General features: G+C 54.6%; 1 protein-coding gene across 2 annotated transcripts in view; it reads right to left on the bottom strand.

Moving 5' to 3' along the window:
* Nucleotides 1-7696: 7696 nt before the first annotated feature.
* The window catches only part of MACROD1 (mono-ADP ribosylhydrolase 1), a 194753-nt gene continuing 179103 nt past the window's right edge, over nt 7697-23346 (bottom strand). For both annotated transcript variants that reach the window (XM_026650331.2, XM_026650332.2), the window contains 7 exons: nt 20963-21079; nt 12113-12234; nt 11721-11751; nt 11553-11626; nt 11050-11131; nt 8429-8464; nt 7697-7897 (listed from right to left, as the gene is read on the bottom strand). In XM_026650331.2, the coding sequence (XP_026506116.1) occupies nt 8460-8464; nt 11050-11131; nt 11553-11626; nt 11721-11751; nt 12113-12234; nt 20963-21079 (431 nt within the window). In that variant the 3' untranslated portion in view covers nt 7697-7897; nt 8429-8459. The remainder of the gene's footprint in view (nt 7898-8428; nt 8465-11049; nt 11132-11552; nt 11627-11720; nt 11752-12112; nt 12235-20962; nt 21080-23346) is intronic.

The following is a 23346-nucleotide window of genomic DNA, read 5'->3' as shown; positions in this document are numbered from 1 at the left end:
TTCCCTATCACCTTACCACCTTCCAAGTGTTTGCAGATGATTTCCTTAATTACTTGCTCCATTATCTTCCCTGGCACAGAAGTTAAACTAACTGGTCTGTAGTTTCCTGGGTTGTTTTTATTTCCCTTTTTATAGATGGGCACTATATTTGCCCTTTTCCAGTCTTCTGGAATCTCTCCCGTCTCCCATGATTTTCCAAAGATAATAGCTAGAGGCTCAGATACCTCCTCTATTAGCTCCTTGAGTATTCTAGGATGCATTTCATCAGGCCCTGGTGACTTGCAGGCATCTAACTTTTCTAAGTGATTTTTAACTTGTTCTTTTTTTATTTTATCTGCTAAACCTACCCCCTTCCCATTAGCATTCACTATGTTAGGCATTCCTTCAGACTTCTCGGTGAAGACCGAAACAAAGAAGTCATTAAGCATCTCTGCCATTTCCAAGTTTCCTGTTACTGTTTCTCCCTCTTCACTAAGCAGTGGGCCTACCCTGTCTTTGGTCTTCCTCTTGCTTCTAATGTATTGATAAAAAGTCTTCTTGTTCCCCTTTATTCCCTTAGCTAGTTTGAGCTCATTTTGTGCCTTTGCCTTTCTAATCTTGCCCCTGCATTCCTGTGTTGTTTGCCTATATTCATCCTTTGTAATCTGTCCTAGTTTCCATTTTTTATATGACTCCTTTTTATTTTTTAGATCATGCAAGATCTCGTGGTTAAGCCAAGGTGGTCTTTTGCCACATTTTCTATCTTTCCTAACCAGCGGAATAGCTTGCTTTTGGGCCCTTAATAGTGTCCCTTTGAAAAACTGCCAACTCTCCTCAGTTGTTTTTCCCCTCAGTCTTGATTCCCATGGGACCTTACCTATCAGCTCTCTGAGCTTACCAAAATCCGCCTTCCTGAAATCCATTGTCTCTATTTTGCTGTTCTCCCTTCTACCCTTCCTTAGAATTGCAAACTCTATGATTTCATGATCACTTTCACCCAAGCTGCCTTCTACTTTCAAATTCTCAACGAGTTCCTCCCTATTTGTTAAAATCAAGTCTAGAACAGCTTCCCCCCAGTAGCTTTTTCAACCTTCTGAAATAAAAAGTTGTCTGCAATGCAGTCCAAGAATTTGTTGGATAGTCTGTGCCCCGCTGTGTTATTTTCCCAACATATATCCGGATAGTTGAAGTCCCCCATCACCACCAAATCTTGGGCTTTGGATGATTTTGTTAGTTGTTTAAAAAAAGCCTCATCCACCTCTTCCACCTGGTTAGGTGGCCTGTAGTAGACTCCTAGCATGACATCACCCTTGTTTTTTACCCCTTTTAGCCTAACCCAGAGACTCTCAACACTTCCGTCTCCTATGTCCATCTCTACCTCAGTCCAAGTGTGTACATTTTTAATATATAAGGCAACACCTCCTCCCTTTTTCCCCTGTCTATCCTTCCTGAGCAAGCTGGACCCATCCACACCAACATTCCAATCGTGTATTATTCCACCAAGTTTCAGTGATGCCAACAATGTCATAGTTGTATTTATTTATTAGCACTTCCAGTTCTTCCTGCTTATTACCCATACTTCTCGCATTTGTATATAGGCATCTAAGATACTGATTTGATCTTGCCTCCCAGTTTTGCCCTGACCCTCCTTTCTCTCTGCCATTATGGCCCACGCTCCCTCCTATTTCCGACCCATCTCCCAGGTCTCCATGTTCCCCACTTACCTGTGGGCTTTGCTCACCTGTCCCCGTCGAACCTAGTTTAATAGTAGTAGAGGTCTTAAAGGAGTTTTTTAGAGTAAGGGCTGGGGGAGAGCCAGTGTGTGATTCAGCCAGACACATCCCTTAGGAGAGGATTTATTAGAGGGGTAAATCTCCTAGGAAAGAGGGGGGGATAGACGTTGATAACATATAGGTAGGAGCTGAAGAGAAATGGTCAAATGAAAAAAGTCCCCGTCAATCACATCACATGAAGGCAGATGAGTAAATATGGACCAATTTGATAAGTAGGCCAGTAGGCCATGCTGGTGGGGGAATGGTACCATGCTAAAAAAGTCAGACTCCAATAAGGTGATAATCTTGAATCAAACTGTACCATGGAATCTCTATGGGCAGAATGTCTATGCTTGAATAATAAGAGTAGGCATATAATCCTGACCAGGAGAGTGATTACATAATCTCAGGGAAATGAGAGGCTATACAAACAGAAAACCCCACAATGGAGGAATTCAACTCTCTTTGTGTTGACTGGGAACGTGTTCCCTCGGCATGGGATACTGAGAGAACATTTCTAGATGCCGTAATGACTGCTACTCACAGCAGCTTAGGCAATGCTTGGTTCGATACAAAGTGGTGCACGGGATCTAGTCCAAGAGGTCACTATAGCTGAACTGCTCAGTAATCCTGACCATAAGGTGATTAAATTAACATCCCTGTAGGGCAGAAATATCAAAGAAACCCACCCCAGAAGCATTTAAGTTCAAAAAGGGGAACTACTCAAAAACAAGTAATTAAAAACAGCAATTAAAAGGAACAGTCACAAGAGCAAAGTGCCTGCAAACTGCATGGAAACTACTTTAAAACACCATAACAGAGGCTCAAGCTACATGTATTGCCACTGCCACCCCCCTCACCTTCAAAAATAGAAAATCAGTAAGAGGATCAAAAAATGCCACCATGGCTAACAGCCGAGTAAGAGGCAATTAGAGGCAAAGAAGCATTCTTTGAAAGTTGGAAGTCAAATCCAAGTGAGAAAAATAGAAAGGAACAAACTCTGGCTGGTCAAGTGTAAAAGTATAATTAGATACAAGACAACTCGAAGAGCAACTAGCAAAAGACACAAAAATTAACAGCTAAAAAGTTGAAGTACATTAGAAGCAGGAAGCCTGCCAAACCGCTGGAGGATCGAGGTGCTAAAGCAGCACTCAAGGAAGACAAGGCTATTGTGGAGAAGCTTAATAACTTCTTTGCATAAGTCTTTGCTGCAGAGGTTCTGAGGGACGTCCCCACACCCGAGCCATTCTTTTTCAGTGACAAATCTGAGGAACTGTCCCAGATTGAGGTGTTGATAGGAAGTGGGTTTGGAACAAGTTACTAAATTATACAGTAATAAGTCACCAGGACCAGATGGTACTCACTGGATGAGAAGGAAGGTCCTCACAGATCAATAACTGGTTACAAGACAGGGAACAAAGGGTAGGAATCAATCATCAGTTTTCATAATGGAGAGCAGGAAGTGGCAGGGTCCCCCAAAGATCTGTACTGGGACCAGTGTGGTTCAACATATTCATAAGTGATTTGGAAAAGAGGGTGATCAGTGAGGTGGGCAGATGATACTAGACTACTCAAGATCGCGGTCAGCTTTGGACTAAACTAAGTGTTACAAAGGGATCTCACAAAACTGGGTGACTGGGCAACAAAATGGCAGATGAAATTCAATGTTGACAAATGCCAAGTAATACACATTGGAAAACATAATCCTACTATACAAAAATGATGGGGTCTAAATTAGCTGTTACCACTCGAGAGATCTTGGAGTCATTGTTTTCAGAGAACAAGCCACATCTGCTCAGTGTGCAGCAGTAGTAAAAAAAAAAAAAAAAAGCTAACAATGTTAGGACCCATTATGAAGGACAGACAGACAGTAAAAACTGTCATAATACAACTACATAAATCCATACTACCCCCACACTTTGAATGCTGCATGTAGTTCTGGTCGCCCCATCTCAAAAAGATACATTAGAATTGGAAAAGGTACAGAGAAAGGCAACACAAATGATTTGGGGGATGGAACAGCTTCCATATGAAGAGAGATTAAAGACTGGGAGTGCTCAGCTTGGAAAACAGACGACTAAGTGGGGAAATGACAGAGGTCCATAAAATCACAAATAGTGTGGAGACAGTGAATAGGGAAATGTTATTTACCCCTTCTCACAACCCAGTGAAATTAATAGGCAGCAGGTTTAAGAAACATAAGGCAGTACTTCACACAACATAGTCAGCCTGTAGTACTCATTGCCAATGAGGTTGTGAAGGCCAAAATTATAACTGGGTTCAAAAAAGCGATAGGTAAGTTCCTGGAGTTTAGGTCCATCAATGGCTATTAGCCAAGATGGTCAGAGCTGCAGTCCCATGGTCTGCGTGTCCCTCAGCCTCTGACTGCTAGAAACTGGGACTGGACGACGGGATGGATCGCTTGATCAATTGCTCTCTTGCATTCATTCTCTGAAGCAACTGGCTGTGGCCACTGTTGGAAGACAGGAGATTGGGCTAGACGGACCATGGGTCTGACCCAGCACGGCCGTTCTTATGACATTTTCATAATGAAAATCTCTGGTTCACAAAGTTGTGATTGGCACTTTAAGCTAGTTGGACAACATTTTTAAAGAGGGCAAAATTGACCTACTTCAACACCCTGAACTGACTGAAGTTTGTGAAAATCTGGATGTTTAACTCTGTCCTCATTCACCTGGGGAACATTTCAGTCTCTTGTAAGTGTCCACAGGGCAGAAGGTGCTTCCCCGCCCAGAGAACAGCTCAGTCTCTGCAGCTGTCCTAGGAGGAAGGAGACTCACCTCAGCACTCAGATGATTACAGAAACACGCTCGGGACCTGGGGATAGAGTTGGGTGAATACGTTTTTTTGTTTGTTTATTTTAAGTTTACCAGCAACTCCAAACACACCACACACGTTTGTTTCAGCTTGAACCAAAACCAACATTTCTCAGCTACACAAAAAGTTTGGAAAAAACGGGATCAGACAGAAGTGCTGCATTTTGACACAAGCCAAAGGTTTTCCATTTGGGGCATTTGTTAAGAGGCCAGCAGGACACCTACCCGGGGCGGGAGAAGATTGCAAGGGCCTCTCTTCTAAGTCTGAGCCCCGGGGTGAGTCCTCACCTGGAAGAGCCCACGTCAATTCTCTCCCAGCTCGATGCAGAAAGGGATTTGAACACGAGTCTCCCACAATGCGGCAGCTGTCCCAGCCACTGGGCTCTGGGCCTGTTGAAGCTGGTCCCCTTTGGCTAAAATACTTCAGTGACTGAGCAGAGACTGGGCCATCTGCCACGCCTGGGCAAGCGCCCTAAGCCACTGGGCTACAAGTTAGACAGCAGATCCTCGCTCCTCCCCCCCCCCGCCACACCCAGACATTTGGCACATCTATCCGCCCCAGACTTGGGCAGATATCTCAGAATCAAAGCAGGTGCCGAGCTGGGTCAAAGTGAAGTGCTTCTGGTTGACATTACTGAAGTGTTTCTACGCCCTCCGGGTGCCCAAAGCTGGGCAGGGAACTCGGCACCAGTTTGCCAATGATTTCAGGTCGGCCAAACTGCATTTCTCAGCAAATCAGCTCTTGGCTGAAGAGATGTCCTCCAGCTTTACCTGTGGGTCTAGGTGTCTGAGCCACCAGGACCCCAGCCCCACAGGTGTCTCTGGTCCACCAGAACTCCTCCCCCCCAAATTAGAACCCCAGAGTCCCAATGCTGGCCCCACACAATTGGGGCACAGGAGTCCCCATCCCACCCCCCTACTTTTGCCATAGTGGAACCCAAGAGTCCTAGCACCCACCCCAGCTCCACCACTGCAGAACCCAGCAGTCCTGACATTCTCCCCCAGCCTGAGGCATGGAAATCCTGAGCCCCCCTCCAAAAAACCTTCCTCCCCACCAGTATGGAACCCTGGAATCCTCCCCCCACCCCCAGGCCCTGTCATATTCCCAGAGCAAAAGGAGATGAGGATGGGGACCCTCATCCTGCAATGTAGCTCCTGTCCCAGGCTTCCTCCCCCATGAGCTCTGTGGCTGCAGAGTGCTGGGTATTAACAGCCACTGCCCAGGACGGGGGTCTTGCAACACCCCCAGTGAGTGGTTCCCCAGCCCTGGCCCAGCCAAGGGGGCAGCCAAACCCTCCCTCAGGCAGACACCTTGATGAACAAAAGAGGCTTTTAGGGCTGGTCTCTGCCCCCAGGTCCCCTACTCAGCTCCAGCGAGACCCTCTAGATTCCCCCATTTCCAGGGTATGCAGCCAGCTGGCTTCCTGCTGCAGGGAGCCCCTAATTCAGAACACCACTCTGCCCCCCTCCTTAGCTCTGCTCACACCCCTCATTCCTGACCTGTACCCCCCCCATTAGCCCCCACATACAACTCCACCGGTGCCCCTCAATCCTAACCCACAGCCTCCTGCTAGCCCCCCCCACAGCTCTGCTGGTGCCCCTCAATCCTAACCCACAGTACCCCCCCCCCAGTTCCACTAGTGCCCCTCACTTCTGACTTGCAGGCCCCCCCCACTAGCCCAGCCCTCAGCCAACTGAGGCATCTGCTGTTGCTCACCCAGCTAATCTGTATTCTACCCAACAGCCTCCGCTGCTGCCTTTGTCTCCTGCTCCAGCCAGGTGTGACGGGGAAATGGGGGCTGGGCACCCCCTGCCTAGCAGGAGAGATAGTGAAGGAAATTAATTAACAAGGCTGCACCGCCAGCCCTGATCCCAAGAGAGGCACACACAGCCCCCACCCCCAAGAGCATGTTCCCGCGTCAGCTGTTCCCCTCCCACCCAGCACGGCAGGGCACTTGGGGCACAGTCACAGTCAGTGCCACACTCAAGGGAGTTTAAGGGGAGCACCAGTCTCTTTACCTAACTCCCAGCCCTTCTCCCCCACCCCCCAACCATCGCACCCCATCCCCACTCAGAGTGCTGGAGACAATCTAGGAATCCTGGCTTCCACACCCTTCCCCCAACCTCTGGGTCACCTCCCCCACAATGCTGGGGACAGAACCCAGGCATCCTGACCCCTAACAGGAGCCCCCAGAAGAACAGTGAATGGGGAGGGGGGGTGTCTTTGAATGCCAGCTCCCAACCCCAGCTGTGGGGGGGGAGCTAGCCCTGCCATGGGGGAAGGGAACAGACAGACCCCCTTCTCGGGGAGAGCAGCTGCAGTGTCTTGTGGCTAGGCCGGGCAGGGCACAGAAGGGTCCAGGACTCCAGGCCCAAGTTCTAGCCTCAGGTCTGGAAGGGGGGGGGCTAGTGTATGGGGAGGCTGAGAATCAGGACTACTGGGTTCCAAGCCAGCCAGCCCCCCATTATCTGCTAGACAGTTACCAGCCCTTCCTAGCAGCCATGTCCCTCCAGAAGCTACACAAGCCCTTCCCCAGGAGCCCCACAGCCCTAGCTGTCAGCTGGAGCCTGCCTGGAGAAGCCTTTTAAAGGCACCTGATTAGCCACACCCCGGCCCCTCCCCCTCATTAACCTGCCCCCATCACACCTGTGTGTGTGTGTGTGTGTGTGTCATTGTCACCTAAAGCCGGGCCCTGCCTGGGAGGCTCGGGCAGCTGGAGTCTGGGGTCACTGTCCCTGCCCCCTAAATACCAATATCTGGGTCTAGGACATTTAGTGCAGCCCCCTGGATAGACCCCAGGAGTCCTGAGTGCAGCACATCCCTGCTGAAGAGCCTGGGGAGGGACACGTGCCCCTGAATTCCTGAACTGTCCAGACCCCAAACCCTCCCCCCATGCTGTGTTTGTCTCGATCCCTGCTGCCCCCTGTTGGAGGGAACAAGCCCAGCTCTCTGTCTGTCCCTACCACCCCCTGCTGGACAGAGTCAGAACCGCCCAGACTGTCTCCCAGCTTCGGATCCGGTACCCGGGCCCCTCCCAACCCCAAGGAAGCTCCCAGCCAGGGGCCATGGGACAGGGACTCTCCCAGAAAGCAGCAGCAACACCATAATTCAAAGCAAATAACTTTATTAGCTGGGCGGGAAACGAGGGAGGGTCTCACTGGGGGAAGTGAAGGTGCTGAAGTTGGGAGGGTCTTTTCTCTCCCGGGCGCAATAATGTGGGGGTTGGGGGACAATCAGTCGAGAAGGGGGGCAGGCAGCATCTCTGGGGGGGGTCTTTCAGGGCTGGGCTGCCAGCTGCTCGGCGACGTCTGGGGGAAGAAAGATGCGGGCTCAGATCTGTGCATCCAGGGGCATCGGGGGAACAGGCCAGGAGCAGGCGCATGGCGGGGGGAGGGGGGCAGAAGGAAGGCAGCATTTGGTACTCAACCCCCAGTGGCCATGGGATCAGTGCCTCATTCCCAACTAGCAGCCTCCCCAATCCCAGCCTTGGGCTCCCTCCCCCAGCTCTGCCAGTGCCCCTCAATCCCAACCCACAGCCCCCTGCTTTGCCAGCCCTGGGATCCCAGCCCAGCTCCGCTGGTGTCCCTCCGTCCCGACCCACAGCCCCCTGCTATCCCAGCTCTGCCAGTGCCCCTCCATCTCGATGCACGGCCCCCCCTGCTAACCCAGATCTGCCGGTACCCCTCAGTCCTGATCCACAGCCCCCCCTCTTATCCAGCTCTGCCGGTGCCCCTCAGTGCCCCCCGCTATCCCAGATAATGTGGTTCTGGGGTTAGTGAGTGGGGGGTTCAGGGGTTAGGGAGCTCCCCCCACTGCACACGGTGCTGGGTTGGGCTTACCCATCGCAGGGGAGGAGGGATGGGGTCAGGATCAGGCTAGAAAGAAGAGAAGGGGGAGAGTTAATCCAGGGAATTCCCCCCCAAACACACCCAATGCCCGGGGGGGGGGGGGAAGGGGAGAGACCACCCCCATCTACCCTCCCTGGGTGCCCATGAGGTCCATCAGAATCTGTGTGGGGCAGGACAAGGGGGAGGGGAAGGGCCACGATGTGCTGTATGGGGAAGGGTTTGAGGTTGGAGGATGGGAAGGGGTTGGGGCGATGTGGGGGCAGGTCAGGAGGTTGTGAGGGAAGGCCCAGGGGGGAGGGGTCCTGGGGGGAAGGAGTCCCCCAGAGCATGGGCTCAGGGGGAACAGTGGTAAGCAGTCAGGGGATAAGAGGGAAGGTCCCCTCACAGATCAATAACTGGTTACAAGACAGGGAACAAAGGGTAGGAATCAATCATCAGTTTTCACAATGGAGAGCAGGAAGTGGCAGGGTCCCCCAAAGATCTGTACTGGGACCAGTGTGGTTCAACATATTCATAAGTGATTTTGAAAAGGGGGTGAACAGGGAGGTGGCAAAATTTGCAGATGATACTAGACTACTCAAGATCGCGGTCAGCTTTGGACTGAATGAAGAGTTACAAAGGGATCTCACAAAACTGGGTGACTGAGCAACAAAATGGCAGATGAAATTCAATGTCGACAAATGCAAAATAATACACATTGGAAAACATAATCCCTACTGTACAAAAATGATGGGGTCTAAATTAGCTGTTACCACTGAAGAGAGATCTTGGAGTCATTGTGGCTAGTTCTCTGAAACGATCCGCTCAATGTGCAGCAGCAATCAAAAAAGCTAACAGAATGTTAGGAACCATTGGAAAATGGTAATAAATAAAACAGAATATATCATATTCTGATAATCATATATCATATATATATATGATGATAAAACAGAAAATATCATAATGTCACTAGATAAATCCATGGTACATCCACACACTGAATACTGTGTGCAGTTCTGGTTGTCCCATCTCAAAAAAGATATACAGGTCTGTCGCATCTTAGGCGCATTTAACATGCGCGATTTCAGCTTTACGTGGTTGGCAAAAACAAAACAAAAAAAAAACAAAAAGAGAAAAATAACAATTTAAATACTGTTTCTGTAGTGTGGGCGATTCCGCCCGCCATTACACTCAATGTAATTTTGACTATACGCGATTTTCGTTTTAGGCGCTGACTGCGGAACGTAACCCCAGCGTAAGATGAGACAGACCTGTAGTAGAATTGGAGAAAGTGCAGAGAAGAGCAACAGAAATGATTAGGGGGACGGAACCACTTCCATATGAGAGACTGAAAAGACTGGGAGTGCTCAGCTTGGGAAAGAGATGACTAGGGGGATATGATAGAGGTCTATGAAATCATGACTGGTGTGGAGAAAGCGAATAGGGAAGTGTTATTTATCCCTTCCCATAACACAAGGACCAGTGGGTCATGCAATGAAATTAACAGGCAGCAGGTTTGAAACACACACAAGGCAGTATTTCTTCACACAACGCACAGTCAGCCCATGGAACTCATTCCCAGGGGATGCTGTGAAGGCCAAAAATCTAACTGGGTTCAAAAAGGAATTGGATAAGTTCATGGAGGACATGTCCATCAATGGCTACTAGCCAAGATGGTCAGGGATTTACCCCACACTCTGGGTGTCCCTAAACCTCTAACTGCCAGAAGCAGGGACTGGACGACAGGGGATAGATCACTCCATCAATTGCCCTCTTGTGTTCATTCCCTCTGAAGCATCTGGCATTGGCCACTGTCACAGGATACGGGGCTAGATGGACCATTGGTCTGACCCAGTGCGGCCGTTCTTATGTTCTTAAGCTGGCTGAGAGGGTCCTGCAGGATAAGGGGAGTCACAGGAGAGCCCTGAGAGACTGGTGAGGAGAGGTTGGGGGGAAGAGTGGGGGGGACTATGGGGGGATCGGGGGCAGGGGAGCGGTACCAATGGGGAACTAGAGGAATGGGGGGCTGGGGAGAGTCCTAGGGTCAGAGTGGGGGGTTATGGGGGCTGAACCAAGGGGAAATTGATGGATTGGAGGCCAGGGGTTGGGGGGGGGAGGTCCTGGAGGGGCTGGGAGAACTGCAGGGGGGATCCATGGGGACCGTACCAATGGGGAAGTAGAGAGATGAGAGTTTGGGGGGGGGTACCAATGGGGAAGTAGAGGGGTGAGGCTCTGTGGGGCCGTACCAATGGGGAAGTAGAAGGGTGGGGGTCTGGGGAGACATACCAATGAGGAAGTAGAGGGGTGGAGGTCTGGGGGAGCCGCACCAATGGGGAAGTAGAGGTCTGGGGGGGCCGTACCAATGAGGAAGTAGAGGGGTGGAGGTCAGGGGATCTGTACCAGTGAGGAAGTAGAGGGGTGGGGGTCTGTGGGGGCCATACCAATGGGGAAGTAGAGGGGTGGAGGTCAGGGGAGCCATACCAATGGGGAGGTAGAGGGATTGGGATCTGGGGGGGCCATACCAATGGGGAGGTAGAGGGGTGGAGGTCAGGGGAGCCGTAACCAATGAGGGTCTGGGAGGTCGTACTAATCGGGAGGTAGAGGGGTGGGGATCGGGCGGGGGGGGAGCATACCAATGGGAAAGTAGAAGGGCAGCTTCTCCTTGTAAATCTCCTCATCCTTCTCCTGGAAGACGCAGATCACCAGCCGGTCAACCTGCCGGGTGTGAGCGGGGATGTGGGTCAAGGGTTGGCAGAGCTGAGAGCTGCAGGTCTGGGCACCTGACCTAAAAAGACTCAACTCCTCCCCTGATCATCACCCCCATCCCATCCCCCAGGTCACAATAGTGTGAGCACAGCCACAGGCCCGCTCACACCCATGTGCACACACGTGCACATTCAGTCACCCATGTGCATGCTCACAAACACCGTCACGCTCACAAACCCATTCACACTCATGTGCATGCTCACACACACCCATGTAAACGCTCACCTCCCATGTGCACAATGCCCCCAGCACCTCCATGTTCCCTCGCACTCCTGCGTGCGCCTGCTGTTCACATCCCCATGCTCCCATGGGCAGTGAGGTGCTCATGGACCCACCCCGCCCAGCAGGGGGCACCCACACTTCCCCTCACCTTCTCCTTGTTCACCTCCAGCCACTCCCGCAGTGTCCTCAGGACGACCTCGGCCGCGGCATCGCTGGGGTACCCTGGGGGCAGAGCAGCAGGGATCAGAGCTGGGGCCTGGAGCCAGCCCCCAGACCAGGAGAGGGGCTCAAGCCCCCGGCCCAGCCCTATACTCACCGAACACGCCCGTGGAGAGACAAGGGAAGGCCTGGGAGGAGAGACAGACAGTGGGTGAGAGAGACACCTGCCACCCCCCCAGCACCCGCTGTCCCCAGCACCCCATCCCCCACACAACTGCCACCCCACACCGCTGCTCCCCCAGTACCCACCCCCTCAGCCAGCACCATCCTCCACAACACTGCCCCCATTCCCCCACTGCCCTCCCCCATTGCTCCCCACCCACAGCACTGTCCCTCAAGCACCCCTCCATACAACTCCCCCTCCCAACCTGCATCGCCTCCCTCTGCCCTCCACAACCTCTTCCCCGTTTGCATGAACCTCCTTCTCCCCAGCTGCGTGACCCCCAGCAAATCCCAGCCCCTCCCTTGTGCACCCCCAGGCTCTCTCACCACGGTGCGGAGTTTGTTCTCCACGGCCAGTTTCAGACTGTTCTTGTAGCAGTTCTCCAGCTCCTTTTCCTGGGCAGCGCTTGGCTCCCCCTGGGCAATGGGACCCACTGCGTGAATGACGTCTGCACAGGGGGAAGGCAGGGGGATGAGAGCTAGGAAGACCCCCTCACCCCGTAGCACAGCACAGCACAGCACCCCCTAGTGCCAGACTGGGGCATGCACTGACAGTGACGGAAGAGCACCCCCTACTGCGCCCTGCCCCGCAGCACAGAGCCCCCTAGCACTGCACTGACTGTGAGGGGAGAGCACCTCCTACTGCACCCTGCCCCGCGGCACAGCGCCCCCTAGCGCCGCACTGACTGCGAGGGGAGAGCACCTCCTACTGAGCCCCGCCCTGCAGCACAGCGCCCTCTAGTGGTGGACTGACTGCGAGGTGAGAGCACTTCCTATTGCGCCCCGCCCCGCAGCACAGCACCCCCTAGCGCCGCACTGACTGTGAGGGGAGAGCACCTCCTACTGAGCCCTGCAGCACAGCGCCCCCTAGCACCGCACTGACTGCAAGGGGAGAGGACCCCCTACTGAGCCCTGCCCTGCAACACAGCGCCCTCTAGTGCCACACTGACAGCCCTGCAGCACAGCATCCCCTAGTGCTGAACTGACTGCAAGGGGAGAACACCCCCTACTGAGCCCCGCAGCCCCTGAAAGTCTTCCATTCATGCGCTGCCCCAATTCAGCCTAACTTGGCAGTGGGCAGGCTCAGGGCACAAGCTGGGGGTGGGGGCAGCAGCGCTGCCTGGTGGCTGCATTTGGTACTGAGCCCCGTGCCCCTGAGCCAAGGGGTAGGGAGAGGGGGCCGGCTGCAGTGAAATCTGGGCCCAGCAAGGGATGGTTTTAAGGGGCTGATCCCTCCCTCCATCCCACCCCAGACACCCTCATCTATCTCTCCCTCCCTCCCCAGACACTCCCATCTATCTTCCCACCCTCTCTCCTCAGATACCCCCATCTATCCTTCCCCAGACACCCCCATCCCTCACTCCCTGCCACAGACACCCCCATCTATCCCTCCTTCCCTCACCAGACACTCCATCTATCCCTCCCCCGTCCCTCCCCAGACACCCCATCTATCCCTCCCTCCCGCACCAGACATCCCTTATATATTCCTCCATCCCACCCTCCACAGACACTCCCATCTATCCCTCCCTCCCTCCCTCCCTCCCTCCACAGACACGCCCATCTATCCCTCCCTCCCTCCCTCCCTCCTGGCTCCCTCCACAGACACTCCCATCTATCCCTCCCTCCCTCCACAGACACTCCCATCTATCCCTCCCTCCCTTCCGCTCCAGACATTTCCATCTATCCCTCCCTCCTCTATCCCACACATCTATCCATCCCTCCCCCATCCCCAGACACGTCCCTCCATCTGTCCCTCCCTCTCTCCCCAGGCAGCTGGAAGGTGACAGTTGCATTGCCAACACCCCCGCTGGTCTCCCTCACCACCACGGGCCCTCCCTGGCTCTGGTCCCAGAGTGGCCCAGTGAGATGGGTCCGTGTGGGCACAAATCTGGTGCTGAGTGCCCCATGTGACACAGTCCGGTGCGAGGAGCCAACCCCAGCTTGGGGGGGTCGGAGGGCTCCCCACGCATCCCGTGTGCCTGGTCTCGGGGTGATTTCCCCACTCACTGCCCCACCCCACCCCCGGCTGGCGCCGGTGTCACAAATTTCTCCCTGTCTCAGACAGTGCCATGTGGCTGCCCAGCTCTCGGCCCCACTCTGCCAGACTAGATCAGGCCTCGGAGTTAGTGACCGATGCCCTGAGAACCAGGGCTGCACGGCCTGGGGCCTTGGCAACGGCTGGCCCTTTCCGAGCATCTGCAGAGAACAAACATCAAGTCCGTCCATGAGTTCCTCGTTGGCCGAAACTTCCCCGCAGTTTCATTTTCAGTTCAACCCAAAACAATCCCCCTCCCCAGACTTTTTGGAACCAGCAGCAAATCCTCCGCCCAGCTCTGCCCCCCATTTCTGCTTGCTGCAGGCAATGCCACCAGGCCGCCTGGCCCTCGGGCATCCCTCCTGCTGCTGCGTCTGTCTCTTCATCCCGCGGTCCCTGGACAGGGACGGATATTAATGAGCCCCCACTGGGTGATCCCCCTCCCATCATGCTCTCTTCGCCCGTCTCCATGGCAGACAAGAATGCTGGACACTGCTCGGGGCCGGGGTGGGGTGTGGGACATTCACACACATGGCACAGAACGCTGGGAATCAAGGATCAGCCTTGCCAACCCTGCGCACGAGGGGGGGGGGGTAATCTTACCCACAGCCTGGCCACCTTCCCCTCCCCCCAAGGTCACCGAGTCATGAACAGAGAGCCCCCCCCGCAACTATTCCAGCCCCGGGCTCCCCCGCAGCTCTGCCGGGGCCCCTTAACCCCGACCCACAGCCCCTGAGCATTGACAACCAATTGAACTGAACTGCAACGCTGACAACAGAGACCTGGCAGCTCATTGCATGAGTGACAGAGGGTTGGATTTGAAGCTGGGGCATGGGAGGTGGGAGCTGCAGGGACTGGGGACCATCCCATCTACTTCATATTCCTGACACACACATGCAGCGAGTGCTGAGCCAGAGCCTAGCAAAGGTCAGAGCAGTCTTTTCTCCCCATGTCCTGCGCCCACCTGGCCCTGGGACTGGTTTGATCTTAAACCCGGGTCTGGAAATGTCTTGACAAGATCCCCCAGTGCCCCCTGCCCCTTCCCCAGCTGCTGCCCACCCCCAGGCCTGGCTATGCTCTCTTGGGGGCAGCATGGGATGCAGAGCCCTTCCTAACCTTTGCCCAATCTGGGTGGAACCCAGGAGTCCTGAATCCCAGCCCCCTGCTCTGACCCACTTGATCCTACCTGGAGCCAGGCACAGAGCCCAGGAGTCCTGGCTCCCAGTCCCTCCCCCCACACACACACACTCTGACAGACCCCAGCAGCCTGTGGGCTCTGGACGTGACTCGTACCACCCAGGGAGGTGCTGGCTCCATTCAGCCCAGGCTGCCTGGCTGCTGTTGTCTTGCTGTGTCCCTGGGGCAGGGGCTGAGGGGCCCAGTCCTGCTGCTTGTGTAAATGCCAGTTGTTCCAGCGTGAGTGGGGCCCCGTTGGGCCGGGCACTGCCCAGACCCTGACTGAGATCAGGGCTCCATTGTGCCAGGCGCTGCCCAGACCCTGACTTAGATCAGGGCCCCAGTGTAGCAGGGTGTATTGGGAGCTCTGAGGCTCAGCTGCTTTGTTATTGTAGGGTCTTTTGGGAGCATGCTGCTGTGTTTTAATGGTGGCTCCCTAAATCCCCCTGAGGTACAGATGTGGCAGCAGGAGCAGACATGCTGTCAGGTAAGGGAGCGAGGTTTATGGTGGGGGGGGGGGCAGCTGTTTCTCCTGGGATCCAGCACCCTGCTGAGCCGCCCAGCCCACTACCTGTAGCACAGCACCCCCTTGTGCTGTGAGGCTGCGGCCAGCTCTGGGAGGGCACAGCACCCCTGCAGCACAGAGCAGGCACCAGCTCTGAGGGCAGCACTGCAGGGGGTGGGGGTGAGGTGAGGCCCAGGTTTCTGTCCCTGGCACTGGGGGCTCTAGGAACTCCCCAGCCCTACGGGCACAGAGAACGGGCTCCCGGACACCAGCCACAGGGAGAGCCGAGCTGTGTGGGACATTCAGTCCCAGCAGGGAGATGGGGAGGCTTGGCAGGAGGGGTCCTTTTCAAGGCTGCAAGGGGGAGACATGGCTGGGAGGGGCACGTGCAGTGGACAAAGGCCAGGGTGGGAGGGGAACCAACCCCCCAGCCTCGTTGGGGCAGGCGATATACTGCCAGGTGCTCTAACCACTAGACCCCACTCCCTTCCCAATGCAAGGGATGGACCAGGCGGGGAGTGGAGAGTGCCAGGATGGGGCCATAGGGGGACCCCTGTGACACCGCAGGTGCGGAAGAGCCAAGAGGGCACAGGGGGCACAGAGGGGCAGTTCAGGGGGTACAGAGTGGTAGTGGAGGGGACACAGGGGGTGCAGAGGGCACAGAGGGGCAGTGCAGGGGGAACAGGGGGTGCAGGTGGCACAGGGACGCAGAGAGCACAGAGTGGCCATGCAGGGGACACAGGGAGGCAGTGCAGGGAGCACAAGGGGTGCAGGGCCATGGGGGGTTCAGGACCCTACCCTATTCCTTCTGGCGGAGTGGGGGTGTGTCTCTCTCTGCCCTAGTTATTTACTGGCCCCATCATGTTATTTGTGCATCGTATTAGATTTTGCTCTGGGTTGATTCTGGATGCACCCACCCCTCCCCTACATGCCTGCCTGTCCCTTCTCCTCGCCATATCCCCTGCCATATCCCCCGGCTCCATCCATCCCCTCCCCCACCCACCCCGACAAGCTCTGGGGCTGGGGACTCCCTCCAGGAGCTGGTTTGCAGAGTGTGTGTGTGTGTGTGTGTGTGTGAGAGAGATATCTGTGTGGGTGTGAGATCAGCGTGTGTTATCAATGTGTCTGTGTGAGACCAGTGTGTGTGTGTTTGTGAGAGAGAGAGGGAGAGAGATCAGTGTGTGTGTCATAGAATCATAGAATATCAGGGTTGGAAGGGACCTCAGGAGATCATCTAGTCCAACCCCCTGCTCAAAGCAGGACCAATCCCCAGACAGATTTTTTTACCCCAGTTCCCTAAATGGCCCCCTCAAAGACTGAGCTCACAACCCTGGGTTTAGCAGGCCAACACTCAAACCACTGAGCTATCCCTCCCCCCGTCAGTGTGTGTTAGATCAGTGTGTGAGAGTGATCAATGTGTGTGCATGGGAGATCAGCATGTGTATGTAATCAGTATGTGTGTGATCAGTGTGTGTGTGTGTAATATCAGTGTGTGTGATCAGAGGGTGAGATCAGTGTGTGCTTGTGTGTGAAATCAGTGCATGTGATCTCTATGTGTGCATGTGTGCATGATCAGTGTGTGAGATTGGCATGTGTGATCAGCAGGGATCCTAGTTTTCCATGATAAAAAAGCCAAAATTCTCTGATAAAAAAACATAGAAATCGTTGTTTTTCCATGATTAAAATTAAACACAGAACTTTAGTTCTCCTGCCACAATATATACAGGTATCAGTTGAATACAATTTTTATTGGTATACAGTAGAACCCCGTAGAGCTGAGTATCCATTATCCGGCTCTCTGGATTGAACCGAACCACCAGTCTGAGATCAGTGTGTGACTGTGAGATCAGTTTGTGTAAGATCAATGTGTGTGGGATCAGTGTGAGTCAAGATCAGTGTGTGTGTGAGATCAATGTGTGTGAGATCAGTGTGTGAGTGTGCAGTGCATGTGATCAGTGTGCAAGATCAATGTGTGTGAGATCAATGTGTGTGAGTTGAGATCAGTGGGTGTGATATAGATGTGTGTGTTTGAGATCAGTGTGTGTGAGATCAGTTTGTGTAAGATCAATGTGTGTGAGATCAGTGTGTGAGTTGAGATCAGTGTGTGAGAAATCTGTGTGTGTGTGATCAGTGTGTAAGATCAATGTGTGTGAGATCAGTGTGTGAGTTGAGATCAGTGGGTGTGATATAGATGTGTGTGTTTGAGATCAGTGTATGTGAGATCAATGTGTGTGGGATCAGTGTGAGTCGAGACCAGTGTGTGTGAGATCAGTGTGTCTGAAATCAGTGTGTGTGATCAGTTTGTGTAAGATCAATGTGTGTGAGATCAGTGTGTGTGTGTGAGATCAGTTTGTGTAAGATCAATGTGTGTAAGAGCAGTGTGTGAGTGTGAGATCAATGTGTGAGTGTGAGATCAGTGTGTGTGAGATCAGTGTGTGAGTTGAGATCAGTCTGTGAGATCAGTCTGTGAGATCAATGTGTGAGTTGAGATCAGTGTGTGTGAGATCTGTGTGTGTGTGTGATTAGTGTGTAAGATCAATATGTGTGAGATCAGTGTGTGAGTGTGAGATCAGTGTATGTGAGATCAGTGTGTGAGTGTGAGATCAATGTGTGTGAGATCAGTGTGTGTGTGATCACAACCCTACCACTCCCCTGCCCCCGCCATTTGCACAGAGTATCGCTGCCTGCCCCACATCATGCCTCTCCCTGACAGCCCGGTCGATAGCACTTTGCATTTGCTGCTCTTGTCTATAATATTAGCCTGATAAATAGAGTGCTGTTCACTCCCCCCCCTCCGGGATGTTATTGATAACACGCATGGCCAGCAGCCAGGGGCCTGCACGACAGATCTCCCCAACGCTGCAGGTGGTGCTGGGTGGGGGGCTGTAAGGAGCTGCAGGGTGCAGGGGGGGGTTCAGTAGGAGGCGCTCTCCCCACTCACTGTCAGCACTGGCCCCTCTGCCCCAGGATGGTGTTGGGAGGAGCTGTGCTGCAGGGAACAACGGGGGGCATCTCCTTCCCTCACTGCCTGTCCCAACGGGCCTTGCAGATCAGCATCGGCTGAGACCTTCCTGCACCCAGTGTGCGTGTCTGTGAGAGGGCGGGATGGGAAGGAGTGTGTATGATATCACAGTGTGTGTAACATCTCGGTCGCGGTGTGTGCAGTGCCTGGCACAATGGGGCCCTGATCTCAGTCGGGGACTGTGCAGCGCCTGGCACAATGGGGCCCTGATCTCAGTCAACAGTCCTTAACCAGAAGAGCTTACAATCTAAATACACAGGGACTGGGTGGGAAAACAGAGTTGCACAGAGGGGAATGGACTTGCCCAAGGTAAATGGCAATAGAACTCAGGCATCCTGACTCCCAGTCCAGTGCCCCACCCTCTGGGCTGGGCTCAGCACAAAGACTCCAGCCATTTGCAATAACCCAGTGGGGTTGCAACCCCCCACATTGCAATGCCCTGCTGGGGAGCCCCCCGGGCAGAGCGCATGATGCTGTGCATGGCCCCCTCTCCCAGGCGTCAGTTGCACGTCATTCTGCGATGCAGCTGGTGAGACTTCGGGGGAGGAGTTGAGAACAACCCCCCCTTCCCTGGCAGATCTCATTCCTGCCCCCTCCCTTCCAGCCGGATCATGGTGGGGACCCCAGCTCTCTGTGCCTCTGCTCTGGGGGGGAATGCACAGCTCGGGGGTGGGGAGTCACCAGCTACCTGGGGTCTCCTCAATCCAAAGTTCTCTGATGGCAGTGAAGGACAGACCCCCAGGGGTACAGCATGGGGGTGACACTGGGGAACCCTGCCCACGCCTGCTTTACACACACCCCCAGCTTTACACATGCAGAAGTACTGCTTTCCATACACACTGACCCACTTGAGGTGCACACTGCTTTACACACATGCTGCTCTACACACAGTCACACACACACTGCTTTTTATGCACACAGTCACACACACAATAAGCTGTGGAACTACTTGCCACAAGATGTCACTGGAAGGCAGCAAATTCACAAGGAATGACAGGAAGGGCTTTAGAACAGGGAGCCAGGACTCTTGGGGTCACGCCCAGCTCTGGGAAGGGAATGGAGTCCAGTGGTTAAAGCAGGGGGCTGGGAGCTAGACTCCTGGAAGGGAGTGCGGCCTGGTGATTAGAGCAGCCCCCAGACATGGTCTGCCTTGCAGGCCTCCTGACCCGAGGGCCTGGCTGGGTATATGGATGTGGCCCCGCCTTCCCTTGATGAGCACAGCAGAGCAGCTGGCTGGGCCACTGCGGTGCATCACCATGGGGCTGGCTCCGAAACGCAGGGGGAGGATCACGCTGCTTCTCGCACCCATCCCAACTCCACAACCTGACACCCCCCAAGTCCACAATCTGACAGATCCACCCACACAGCCAACCTGACCCAGCTTTACACACACCCCATTTCATACACACACACCAGGACCCCCTCCCATCCACACCCAATCACCCCCAACCAGATTTCCCAGTGCTCCGCTCCCATTCAGAGCTGGGATTCTCTCGCCAGCCCCCTCCAGCTGGCCCCCAGCCGGCCCAGCTCCCCCCACTGAGGGATGGCACCAGGCAGCGCGGGGCTGTTTCTGCCACATCTCTCTGGGGCTCAATGAGGCAAATCCCCCCAGACGCAGCTTGTTTTCCACATGTGCTTTTGCTGGCGTGCAGGTGCTGAAACTCGGGGGTGGGTGTACACATCTGTGTGTGTTGACAGCCTGTGCATGCACCTCTGGGATTGTGTGTTGTGCAGGTGTGAACATGCAGGCAGGGGTGGGTGTATGTGCAGGACCAATGTGTGTGTGTACATGTGCAGAAGTTTAGGCGTGTCTGTCACACAGGGGCTGTATAAGCAACCAGCTGACTTGCTGGGACTCAGGTCTCCTGCTGAATTCACACAGACACACTCTGCCCAGCTCTGGGCATCTGCGCCCTGCTTCTCCTGCCACATCTGTGCCGGGCAAAGTGCTACCCAGGAGTGTTTACACCAGTATGTCCAGTGACTGCACAGAGTCAGAGACCCAGATCTCTCTGTGTCAGGTACCTAAACCGGAGAATCAGAGCAATTGAGATACATGTCTCCTCAATTCCCCGCCCCCTCCACACACACACTGTAATGTGTGAGGCCGGGCAGTGCTGTTATCCCTGTTATACAGATGGGAAACTGAGGCACGATGATTTGTCCAGGGTCCTACAGGAAGCCTAGGGCTGAACAGGAATTTGAACCTGTCTCTCCTAAGCCTCTGGCTATCCCTCTACCCAGTGGGCCAGCCTTTCTCTTCAACGGGCCACCCCTTCTGCACCTGATTCCCTGGGGAGCTGAACCTGTGACGTCCTGTGCGCTGCACAAAGCAGCAATGGGCGCGGCCCCGGCACCACCAAGCCACAGCACTGCAGCCTGGCCTGCTAGACCCAACGGATGCTACAGACAAGGCCCCCGGCCGGTGACACTCACATTTGGCTGGGAGCCGGTATCCACAGCTGAGCTTGGCTTTCCCTGTCTCACACCCGTTCAGGGATCGGCATTCCTCTTTGAGCAGCTCCCCGGCAGCCCGGTGAATGCACCCGTCCACTGCAAGGCAGAGAGGAGGCAAAAGGTTATCCTGGCATCAAGCAATACAGTCAGGGGCACAGTCCCACCAGTAATGTCACCGCTGGGCATGGCAGGGTGCAGTTCCGCCTACTGCCACTGGGGGGCGGTCAACATAAATGGTTAACTGCCCTGTTACTGCTACCAACATAATACCCTTAGCCTAAGAGATTTCGGGGCTGAAGGTCCAAATCTAGGGTGACCAGATGAGAGGAAGAAAATATCGGGACGGGGGGGGGGAGGGGGGGCAGCCGGCAGAGAAAAAAAAAAAAAAAAATGCCGGCGGAGCCAAATATTGGGACAAATTGCGTCCCGACCAGAGATCGGTCGGGACGAGGGACAAACACCTAAAAATCGGGACGGTCCCAATTTTATCGGGGACGTCTGGTCACCCTATCCAAATCCCAGCTGATGATCCCTGGAAGGTGATGGGGGTCCTTACAGATATTGCAGGAGCATCGAGAGGCCACCCACTGAGGTCAGGGCCCTGTCGGGGGTGCTGCAGACATAGGGAGAGATGGTCCCTGCCCCTGAGCTCTCACAGTCTAAGTGGACAAAGGGTGGGAGAGGGAAACAGGCACTGAGGGGGAAGGGACTTGCCCTAGGAGGTTAGTGGCAGAGGTGGGAATATAACCCAGGAATTCTGGCTCCCAGCCCTCCTGCTCTAACCACTAGACCCCACTCCCCACCCAGATCTGGGAATAGAACCCAGGAGTCCTGATTCCCAGCCCACTAGATAGACATCTCCCTTTGCTGTCCTGCCACAAAGAAGCCAGAGACTAAATTCTTTGTTTAACAGGGATAGTCCAGGGACCTGGGCCACCATCCTTCTGCTAGAGGATAAACCCACTGGCATCCCCACCCCGCATAGCGCTGGCTGTTTGAATGCACACAAGTGCCCACATCCCCCACAGCTGGGGGCTGCTGGGGAATAGAGACCCTAACCCGGTTGGCCATCCCCCTTCAGGCCTCCAATCCTATTACAGATCTCAATCCATTAGAGCTAATGAATCCTGTCCCAGTCCCATTCTCCGCCGTCCATTCTCTCCCCAGGGAGGAGTAGGTGGATGGATCATAAAAATAAACCGAAGCAGATTATAATTATTTTTTGAAAACAATCCCCCCTTTCCAGATTCACTGAGCGAGAGGGATTTACACACTGATCGGGGGATTAGCAGGCAATGGAGGTGTCGTCCATGTGTCAGTCACTGCAGCTGATCTAACCACTAGTCATCACTCCCCTCCCAGATGTGGGATAGAACCCAGGTGTCCCAACTCCCACTCCCCTCCCATCCCAGAGCCAAACATAGATTCCCTGGGGTCCTGACTGCCCATCCCCCTTCTCTAACCATTAGATCCCCTCCCTCAGTGGGGTGGGGCGGGGATGCCCAGGCGGGCGGGTGGGAGGGTGTTGTCAGCACCAAGTTCATTACAGTGACACATTGATTGGGTGTCTCCATTATTAGCTCGTTGCCAGTCCATCCTGCGATCCATAAAGCAATATTTCACCCGCTGGGCCTGATGGGGGGCAGAGGGGAACTGGGCTGGATTGCAGCCAGTGCTGGAACATGGCACAGAGCGCTAGGTGCGCTGACAGCTCCCTGGGTGTGTGCATCTGGGGTAGTGTCAGGGCGTGGGCGTGAGGGGGTGGGAGTGGGGTCTAGTAGTCAGTGCACAGTAGGGGCACGTGGGGGATAGAAGGGGGATGGAAGAAGCTGGGGGGGGCCAGGAGGAAGGGAGTCAAGTAGGGGATGGGTTTTGGTGCCAGCAGGGGCTGGGTGATGGGGCGGCAGTGGGGAATAGGGGGATGTGGGATTGGATGGGAGATGGAGGGCAGGTGATGCTGACAGGGGGACACAGTGGGGGATGGGCAGCAGTGGGGGGCTGGCAGGGACAGGGGGTTGGGTGCCAGTGGGGGAGACAGTGAGGGATGAGGTGCAGGAAGGAATGGGGGGCAGAAGTTGGGGGCTGGAAGGGACAGGGACACCAGTGGGACATGGGGGTTGGGTGCTGGTGGGGTTGGCGTGGACAGTGGGTGATGCAGCTGGGTGAGGCAGGGGGTTGGATGCCAGCAGGGTTGGGGGACAGTGGGGGAGGGGGATTGGGTTCTGGCTGGGTTGGGGGACAGTGGGGGATGGGGCGGGGGGACTGGGTGCCAGCAGGGTTGGGAGGGACAATGGGGGTGGGGCTGGGTGCCAGCAAGGTTGGGAGGGACAGTGGGGGGGCTGGGTTGGGAGGGAGAGTGGGGG

This window comes from Terrapene carolina, unplaced genomic scaffold, assembly GCF_002925995.2.
Source record: "Terrapene carolina triunguis isolate 2854851 unplaced genomic scaffold, T_m_triunguis-2.0 Scaffold89, whole genome shotgun sequence".
Classification (NCBI taxonomy): Eukaryota; Metazoa; Chordata; order Testudines; family Emydidae; genus Terrapene; species Terrapene triunguis.
This window is presented reverse-complemented; position numbering and strand designations above follow the sequence as displayed.